Source organism: Bremia lactucae, linkage group LG1 (assembly GCF_004359215.1).
Source record: "Bremia lactucae strain SF5 linkage group LG1, whole genome shotgun sequence".
Classification (NCBI taxonomy): Eukaryota; Oomycota; class Peronosporomycetes; order Peronosporales; family Peronosporaceae; genus Bremia; species Bremia lactucae.
In genome coordinates, this window is record NC_090610.1 from 15,990,657 (window position 1) to 16,000,618 (window position 9,962).

Below are 9,962 nucleotides of genomic sequence, written 5' to 3' on the forward strand. Positions count from 1 at the left end.
ATCGTATATACGGACCATGCGTCATTACGCACGGCCGTCAATAGCCCACACCTCTCGCAAAGAATGGCGAGGTGGCTATCCTTCTTCGCGGAGTATAACTTCTCCGTCGAATATAAACCAGGACGACTTAATGTCGTCGCTGATGCGTTATCACGCCGACCCGATTTCGAGTCAGCAGTGCACCCCAACAGTAAAAGTGATCTTACTGTTGCAACACTCACTACGAGTGTTCCATCATCAACCTTAGTTGATGAAATAAAGAAAGCCTATAAAGAAGATAAGGACCTTCTTTGTCTGATGGATCATTTAATGAATCCATCCGATAAATCTTTTAAAGATCTACCGGCTTTATATCGATCGTCATCCGATCGATACACAACACGTAACGGCTTATTGTATTACACAGCCGTTACCGGCGACACCCCACGTGTCGTCGTCCCGACTCACAATGATTTGCGCTTGCGCATCATGTATGAGTGTCACGATGCTCCAACAAGTGGACATCGTGGACGTGAGAAGACTTACCTCACGGTAAGTCGATACTTTTACTGGCCCCGCCAGTATCAGTTTGTGCGCAAGTACATTCGTGCTTGCGAGGTATGTCAACGGGTTAAGCCTAGCCCTTCATCTTGTGCACCTCTCCAACCTCTACCACTTCCGGCAGAGTGTTGGCAGTCCGTATCTATGGACTTCGTCTTCGGATTTCCCGAAGACGATCACAAAAACAATGGAATCCTTGTTTTTGTAGACAGATTCAGCAAGATGGTACACCTTGCTGCAGTACCTGAGTCGATCACGGCTCCGGGCTGTGCCCGTGTCTTTATCGACACGGTATTCAAACTCCACGGGTTACCCCGTGAACTGGTCTCGGATAGAGACTCGCGGTTTTTCGGCGGAGTTTTGGCAATCCGTGTTCCGATCTCTCGGAACACGGCTGACTATGTCAACATCCGATCACCTAAAAACGGATGGTCAAAAGAACGCGTAAATCGCGTCCTCGAAGAGATACTTCGAGGTTACGTCCAATCGTATCCAACTTGGAGCGAGTTTTTACCGATGGTCGAATTCGCCATCAATAATTCGGTGCGTGCGTCTACACCGCATACACCGTTCTTCGTGAATGGCTTACGCAATCCACGTATACCCACCCAATTAGAGGGATCCTCTAATTTAAGGGGGGCTGGACTCGCACGAGCAAAACCATTTCTGACTCATGCTCATCACGCGTCGAAGTTAACAACGACGCGAATGATGTTGATGTCGAAGCAATCGACATCGAAGATGAAAAAGATCTCATGGAAGTGCGCACACAGCGTACTGAATAAGACAAAACAAATGAGTCGGCAGAAGAGTTTCTGCTAACTCGAGAATCAATAATCCGTTTCGTTCAGGATTCCATTGCTAACGCAGTGGACCGTCAGAACGGAATGCAGACAAACATGGAAGAGCAAATGTTCATTCATTTAAAATTAATGATCTCGTGCTACTCTCTACGGTAAACCTACCTAAGCGTGTAATCACTAATGTGGGTAGCAGTAAACTACTACCCAAGTTCATTGGTCCTTTCCGTGTACTGCATCGCAGAGGCAATGCGTACACAATAGAACTGCCACGTAGGATGCGAACGCATCCTACGGTTTACGTTGGTCCGCTCCGCCCGTACCATCAGTACGCGGTTTCTTCCGAGGACGGATTTGACCACCCTTTTCAAGAATCCCTATAAGTTTCTTGTGGTCACGAACCAGATTCTCATGCTGAATCTAAAGTTTCTCATGTCGGGTCCAAAGATCCTCGAAACCCCGATGAGCTGTCGACAGCTCATCACGAAGAGCGTGATAATTCCGTTTGTACTCCAACATGGAGTACGCACTCTTCAAACGGTCTTCCAACAGTTCGATATGATGAGCCTGCACCGTCTGCTCTAACGAGCGACGCTTACCGCGCTCGTGATCAAGTCCCTCCTCCAAATCATGGAGGAAGCGATCGAGTTTGTCGATCTTCGACTCTAGATCCGACACACGGTTCGAATCTGATTTTCCCTCCTCCACCACAACCATTGGTGGATTCTCACGGTGGTCAACGTTTCCTTGTTGAACGTATCCAAAACCACCGTGATATGAAGGGGCAGCGAACGATCTATCTTGTTCGCTGGCGCGGTTATCCACCTTCACATGACAGATGAGAGCCTCGTTCCCAGCTGATTGTTGACGTTGAGGGCTTCGTTCGTCTGTATGATGAGACCCATCCGATATATCAGAAGGCCCATCGGAAAACACGCGCCCCTGGCGCTTGTAAATCAATTGCAAAACGGTAATCGCATCGCGCATCTCAATAGAGATGCGAGCCCTTCCCCAGGGCGAAGAAAGGGAATAGACATCCCCTTTTACCCTCTTCGAGTTGTCAACACAACACGGACAGGAATCACCCCACGTGAGGCATGGAAGCCCAGCCTCACGTTTCAAGCGATGCAATTTATACTTTGCACGGGTTGGAGTTCGTTTCTCAAATTTTAACGCGATTCTCGTTAAGTTTGGTAAGCCAGGCTTCGCGTCCAATGTCTTTGACATTGCGAATGAACGCGCTCGAGGCTTGCAAAAGCGCGACTGTATCTCGCTTATTGTTGCCACTAAACCATCGATGCTTAAGAAAAGCAGCGAGATAAAATCTTCCTTAGCGCGAAAGTTCTTCGCGCTGGGATCAAGGCCATGTTGCTTTGTCGCAATAAACGGGATATTTGTTGTGAGGAGTAGTCTCTCCAGAGAAGCTATTAATTAGCTGTTCGGGCAAAAGCCACGGCTTCTTCTCAGGGGCAAGACGAGACATTTTAGTATCTACGGTCCCCTGAGTGGTACCTACTGAAGCAGGGGTACCACAAGAACTTTTGTTACGATGGCTTACGCCATCGTCATCACCTTGCATAGAAACAGATGCAGGTAACCGCACGGGAGACGGTGCTGACGATGAGGAATCATCCTCATCGTCGGAACCAGATAGAAGAAGCAATATCCGTTCCGGATATTGCTTCTTCAAGCGTATCCAGTTCCAAGCGGAACAGATGGGTCTTCACATGACCATCCGTAAGGCCATGCATGAACACCGTAACAAACGTGTGTTCATGAGCTGGATTGTTCGTGATACAACTCGCTAGGAGTCGTATATGCTGGGCTTAAGCGTGAACATCACGCTTGCCTTGATGGAGTTGCAGAAGCTCAGATCAAGCTCTGAACTCAGCCCTAGGCAGTTCAAACGTCTGCTTGATGCCGGACTTTAAAAGCATCAGGCGAGCCAAATACATATATGTCGCGCAACTTAAGGCCAAATGCCCAAGTTTTGGCAAGACCTGCCAAATTTGATTGAGCAAATGCGACTTGCATTTACTCGTCGACGATGTGACGAGTCTTTATAGCATTGTTCAATTCGACGAACCACGTTATAAGGGAGTTCTCTTCGACAACCTTATATTTAGAGATGTCTATCTTTGAGGTTTTTGGATGGACTACGAAGTGCTACCAGGTGAAAGGGGCACTGCCGACTTGTACTGATTCAGTACAAGTTCAATTCACACTGCTTCAGTGCAAGTTGTGCCACACGTCAATTCACGTACACTAGTACGTGCAGAGGAACACTTCCGTTAAAAACACTTTCTTTAAGAGGGTTAAAAGTAAACTAAATTTATTTATAAATAAATTCCTCTGCTTCTATCGATTAACGACTAACTTTATTATATATTCACGCAAAACATGTAATAAAGTCTTATCTGTCTCTCTCTTTGCACGCGTCCAGTGCTGACTGGACCGCGGAGCAAGTAGATATAATAGCCTATATCCACCAATGCATAAGCTTTCCTAATAATATGTATTCTCCACATATTATTTACCTTTTGGATATTACATTAGTTAACAGCTTTAAGTGTTGATCTCATGTAAGATACTCCCGCAACTGCTCGAAGCAGCTTGTCCCAGCATCCCTCTTAGAATCCCTTGCATTTTTTTGTAGTGGCTCTACAATGAAAGCAAATTTTACTTTTGCGAGTGTCCATCCTAAGCTGATGGGTCGTCAGCAAAGACACCCACACACCCACGCACGAAGCGCACGCGCCGCGACAAAACGCCGCCGTCGCATAGTGCCACAATAACAAGGCCAACAGCTACTGCTGCTGCTGTCACGCTAATAATTGGACTAAACGATCTATCCCACTTGCACAGTGAGGATTTAGATCCGTAGCTCGTTGTCGACTACCATGAGTCGACATCGCTGCGATTATCTAATAGTTGAAATAAGCATAGCAAGCTAATGGGGAAGGGTGATTGCGCTATAAAGTTCATCCAAAATCCCACAATTGCTCCCAAGATGGCGACGCCTAATGCTGCGAAGGCAACCAGCCTAACGTCAAAACGGCTACTGTCTTGTCGTCTGCGCTTGCTAGCGCAGCAATTATTCATGAGAGCACTACCCATAGAGGTGCAGCTGCTTCTCAGCTGGGTAAAACCCCAACGCCTGTCGTTCAGACCATAAAACACAATGGGTCTTACGCAGAAGAGCCGGAGCCTAAAGCTTCACCGACGGCACGGGAATGTGTCTAGTCGGTGTCACAATTTAGCCGTATTGAACGCAGCTATATGACTGGTGGCATATTATTTATGCCACCTCCATCCGAATGGCCTCATTCAACTGGAACTAGTGCGTCGCTTCTAGAGCGTGCTACTAATGACACACATAAATCATATGGCGTTTACAATTCATGGAAAGCTCAGGGAGAGTTACTTGGCCTATTTTTCCGATCCCGGTCGTGTTGCATTCAGATGAATTAACCGATAAACACGAAGCGAAATCCTGCGCCGCTTCCAGCCACATTCCTATTTGTCAAAACAATGGTCACAGCGGCTTAACTTCGCGCGCTTGCGTGTGAGGGAAATCATGGGCGGTACTGTATTCCCTATTTTTTCTCATCACGCGGCTCCTGTTAGTTCATTCAAAGCTAGCGAAGCGACAGCTAGTGCTCATTTTCGAAGTCAGACGCCAGGCCCGGTGCGACGACGCGCAGGGCGTCGGCCGGTACCCTAGAGTCAAAACGCTTCGGGTCTTTTCCCCACTGCACGAGGATCTGAAGCTTTTGCTTAGCGGAGCTTGGGCAAGCAACCTTTCAACAAGAAGGCGTTAGTTCCCAGCAGCATCTACGAATGCACGCGGCACCCGGTAGGAGTGGAATTTCGCCCTACTCGTGGTAGCCTTACTGCTTCGTTCAGTTGCAGACGTTGAGCGCTGCTGAACCACAGATCGGTTTATCGAAAGTCAAGTTTGGCAGCTGACTTCGATATGCTCGATGCTCGCTGATACACCGTTACAATGTCGAAGTGTATTGCACCTATGTGCAACAGTGGCGATGGTGCACGAAAAAATCTTGAAGAACAGCTACCGGCAATCGATTATTTACATCAATACATGACTATTACTGGAGGGTAGAAAACATAATTAGCCAACTGACGCTTTGGGTTGCTCTAGTGGACGACGAAGTGGTCATGCTTAACACTTACTGATAAATGATTAATGCTGAAATGGAAGACCATGCTGGTTTATATTGCAAAACTTTTTCTTTAGCTAGCAGTTATGTTAAGTGTCTGAATTATTCTCGACTAGAGGTGGATCAATAATGCTCACACGTAGCAAGCGGCCATCTAACTCTTGACCGTTCATTTCGATAGCTGCCTCGAGTGCCTCATCAAATGTTGAATAGACCAAACAGGCCCACAAGTGCGAGAGCGAGGGGTCTGATTTAACTAGCCTTGCGCTTTTAAGGGATCCAAATTTGGCAAAAATGTCTCGCAGTCGCGTCTCGTCAGTCTTCCAATGCAAACCTGCGATCGTCGAGGTCAGTACACTTGACAAGATTGTATGATAATTACAGTTCCTACCAATGACCGATACGTGCGTCGACTTCATTCGATAGCTTGCGTTAGCCAAACTTATAATTTGGCCTCTTTGATGAAGCGGCAGCATCGCCATCGTTCCGACACGACGCATTGCTGCTAATTTTTATCAAATAGTTCTTAATTAAGGACATCTTTCTAAAAAGAAAATATTTCTTAAGCCTTAATGTACCTTCAAGGCACAATAAGTGTTTTCTCTCGACTAACTCCTCAAAACATACCTATATATTGTATTGGCTACATTTAAGCTAGATTGCCTTTTAAATGTCTTAGGTTGCCGGTACAAGGTCATGACGGAGCTGGCGACTGCAAATTCAGGTAGTCGTGGAGACAATGGATACCCGGTTCCTCGCATGACTGCAAATCGACAATGCACAATGCCGGTTTGAATTTCTAGAAGGCCTTTGATCTTGATAGTAAGCGCGTATTACTCGACTCACAGGGCAGTACTATGAAGAGCGAGAAAGAAGCGAGCGTCCGATCCCGCAAAAAGCTGGCAGAGACTGCCAAGCAGTTGCGACGATTAACAATTAATGCGGAAAAGTTTAGGGTATGGGGCCGCTGCTTAAAGCCTACCAAGAGGAGATTGACCACCTGACGAGCCGTGCTAAGTTTTCCGAGAGCTCCTTCTTTCAGCTTTGCAAAGGACTGTATGCTGCCCCTGACCCTGCACCAGCCATAAAACTTGCAGTTTCCAGCCTCGATACTGACGAAAGGATAGAAGAAAACAAGAAGTTAAAGCGAGCACTAAAGGAGTACAAGGCCGAATTTGCCTCTTTAAAGAACCAGGATATAACCATTCGAAAGTTGGAAGAGCAAGTCGCTGTTGCTGCAAATGAGCAGGAAAATATTGTACTAGCAAGTAGAGCATCGTTCCAGGACGTTGGTGAGTCAGCTCGAGAGTGCACAACTGGAGTGGGCCCAGCGGCGTCGAGACTACGAACGTCAGCTGAAAGCATCGCGCACAGAGCTGCGTGAGGCATTCGCTAAGCTAGATGCAATGCAATCGGATTTATTTGCACACAAGCAGCGCTCAGGGATCGCAGTATTTCATTTGATGCGGAGATGGAGGTTATGACACAAGAGCCACTTGTGTCACAGATGCTGCAGTTGGGCAATGCCCAGCTAAAAAAGCAGCTAGACAGCTTTTAAAAGCTTCAACGTCGTCGAATATCGCTGACCCGTTACCATCAAAAATCTTGCGCCAAACGTTGATGCAAGCTTTCGGCCGACGATAGAGATTAAGGCAGAGCACGATGCAACCGTCGCTGCGCTGCGTCAAGAGGTGCATTGCCTAAAGAGAAATTTTGCAGTGGAAAATAAGAGAGCTACGGAACAATTGAAGCGAATCACTACTGCACTTCAGCATGCACAAGATATCAAGATAAAGGCTGAAATGGATTTGGAATCTCGCCCAATAGACGAACACTTTCAGGAATTGACGCGAAAGCTGCAAGTTTTGCAGCAATTAGAGTTTAATATTGTCACTGATGATGATGAGCCGCAGAGTGAAACAGTTTGTCGTAAGAATACCTCAATTGTCGATAGTTTGGAGGTGGCTACAGTTGAAGTGGAACGAATTCTCTTGTCTTGACTACGTCGTCTTGAGCACTCACACCAAGAATGTAAGCGGTCGCTAAAATCAAGAATGTCCCAGTTGCAAAACCTTCAAAATAAATTAAGTGACCGCGATGCCAAGATTCGAGGGCAGGCAAGACTAATTTGCATTCTTGAAGAGAGTGTTGTGGCATTGGAAAAGGCTTGGCGAAACCATACGTTGGATGTAACTTGTGGTGAACTTGGCTCTGATATCTTTTTGAATACAATGTTTGGCCAATTGACTGCAACACCTGGCCCTTATAACTTATTAACAGCTACAGCGGATGCAAAGTATGCTGCGCCAATTTCGATTGATAGTAAGATGCTGGAGATTGTACGTGTTCAGCGCGATCGTTTTCGAAAGCGCATGAAAGAGCTGCAGAGCGAAAAGAATCGTGTGGAAGAGCTTGCAAAGTCGCCCAACAGCTCGGTAGCGCGACTTGAGATGGGCAATATGCAGCTGTATTATAAGATTCGCTACTTGCAGAATTATGGAGGAAACACAAAGTCTGGGGGGTCTTGCTCTAACCCTATCTTTAAGTCTTTGGAAGGCGGAAATAGAGGCGCTTACGACTTTAAAGCGCGTTATCGTGGTACGAACAGAAGATGAACCCGTTTACGCAGTTCAACAAATGGGAGAACCAGCAGCGATTTACAAATCTTAACTCGGTGGACAAAATTCTTCTTACGAGCGCCAAGGTGCTACTGAGCCACCGCATTAATCGCAACATTGTGTTTGGGTATATTTTTCTGCTGCACTGCTTAGTGGTAGCCACGCTTTATTCTTTTTTGCACGTTTGCGAGATTACAAACAAATTGTGATCCGGAAATATTTATATTCAGGTTCTCAGAGGTTACACACTACAAATTATCCAATTTTTTTTTATTCAATTCAAAAAAACATAAAAATTGCAGGGCAATCTAACCTCATGGGTGTGTGGCAGAATGTGGCTAAGGTTGCGTTATGGCTGCCAGTAGGCGTGACTGTAAATGCACTCGTGGTAAGCCTAGCGAGCGTTAAAGGACGCTCCATGCAGCCAGTACTTAATAATGGTCTTAAACAGGACACGGTTCGCGACCGCGTGCTACTGGACAAATTTTCTGTGCAAGTGCGGCATTGCTACGAGCGCGGTGACGTAGTAGTTCTCGCATCACCCGAAGCGGCAGGTCAATACCTAATCAAGAGGCTTGTTGCTTTGCAAGGGGACGTTGTGACCGACAGCAACGGCGTCCATCGCTTGGTGCCCGTTGGAAAATGCTGGGTGGAGGGCGACAACCCTGACTTCAGCGACGATAGTAATATTTATGGGCCCGTGCCGCTTGCTCTCATTGAGGCGCGCGTTGTTGCGGTAGTGTGGCCGCCAAGTCAGGCGAAGATTGTAAAGTCTACACTGTCAGAACATGTCGACGTTTAGACCAAAAATAAGGCAAGGATTGGCCCTCTTTGGGCTATAATTTTAATTTTGAAAAGGGCGTATAATTGAATGAAGTGATAAGGACCAACGTCCACAGCAAATGGTCTACTTATTGTGACTGTCGTCTTTGGTCATGTGATTTTGGTGGGTGAAAAACATCGCCTTAGTAACGTGACGTGTATCCTTCCTGGATTACCTCACGCCGCTGCTTCAATGCAGCGTCGCCAATAAAAGCTAGGATCTGCTGATAGTTGCGTATAACAGGACAGCGCTTCTTGGTCGCGCACTATTTGTTGAAATACGCACAAAAAAGGGGCATAGGGCGACGTTTCAAGCTAAACGCAGAGAAGGTGCTTAATACGACTTTTCAAGATACACGCAAAGAAGGTACAGTAAGTGCAAATTAAGGGCTCATTACTCACCTAGGTTACACTGTCGCATGCTCTATGATGTGTCAGATAAGGCTAATTAGTGATGCACAAGTAGGATTAAGATACATATTAGTTTCACATTTACTACTTCATTCATAAGCTACCCTGTTTCTACACCATTTTGACAACTTCTAGTCACGAAAGGGCTAGGTCGGAATCGGCAACAATCATACCACCTCATACCTCTGAAAGGGATACGGACTGAGGCGCTATCGAAGATGATAGAAAATATGCTTCTCGGATAGATGAACGAATGAGTAATATCGAAGCTTCTCAATCCAGGTTGGCCGAGGATGAAAGGTTCAGAGAAGCGGTTGAAAGTGGGATGCTTACATCCATGCTAGGTGCGGTTTTCGTTGGTCGACTACACTGCGATTGTAACGGGGCACTGCGACTTGTACTGTTTCAGTACAAGTCCACTTCACACTGCTTCAGATGTGAGTGGTGCCTCTCGTTAAGTAACGTACACTGTACGTGCAGAGGAAGACTTCCCTTAAGACAAGTTAACTTAAGGGTAAAATGAAAACTGTATTAATATAGTTAAGTGTCTTGTTAATCTATCTTTGTAAATGTTGTCTTAACTATAAACT

The 9,962-nt window shown here is 46.3% G+C and overlaps 3 protein-coding genes across 3 annotated transcripts; 2 read left to right on the plus strand and 1 right to left on the minus strand.

Annotated features, from left to right (window-relative positions):
• Window positions 1–5,537: 5,537 nt before the first annotated feature.
• CCR75_008430 (uncharacterized protein) lies at window positions 5,538–6,074 on the minus strand. Its single transcript, XM_067966482.1, has 2 exons — window positions 5,913–6,074; window positions 5,538–5,855 (listed from the first exon to the last, which is right to left on the minus strand). Exons 1-2 carry the CDS (start codon window positions 6,019–6,021, stop codon window positions 5,611–5,613), a joined length of 354 nt encoding a protein of 117 aa, XP_067815433.1. The 5' UTR covers window positions 6,022–6,074; the 3' UTR covers window positions 5,538–5,610.
• A 1,501-nt stretch (window positions 6,075–7,575) lies between these two features.
• On the plus strand, window positions 7,576–8,136 carry CCR75_008429 (uncharacterized protein; the record flags this gene model as incomplete). The annotated part of the gene is made up of 1 exon (XM_067966481.1): window positions 7,576–8,136. The coding sequence occupies one exon, from the start codon at window positions 7,576–7,578 to the stop codon at window positions 8,134–8,136; it is 561 nt and encodes a 186-aa protein (XP_067815088.1).
• Window positions 8,137–8,455: 319 nt separating this feature from the next.
• CCR75_008428 (uncharacterized protein) lies at window positions 8,456–8,941 on the plus strand (the record flags this gene model as incomplete). The annotated part of the gene is made up of 1 exon (XM_067966480.1): window positions 8,456–8,941. One exon carries the CDS (start codon window positions 8,456–8,458, stop codon window positions 8,939–8,941), a length of 486 nt encoding a protein of 161 aa, XP_067815089.1.
• Between the last annotated feature and the right edge of the window lie 1,021 nt (window positions 8,942–9,962).

Excerpts from the sequence above, each read along its gene's own strand:
- CCR75_008430 (XM_067966482.1), bottom strand. The coding sequence starts at position 6,021 with ATGCGTCGTGTCGGAACGATGGCGATGCTGCCGCTTCATCAAAGAGGC. Across the intron at positions 5,856-5,912 it reads GACGCACGTATCGGTCATTG|GTTTGCATTGGAAGACTGAC; the intron begins GTAGGAACTGTA and ends CGACGATCGCAG.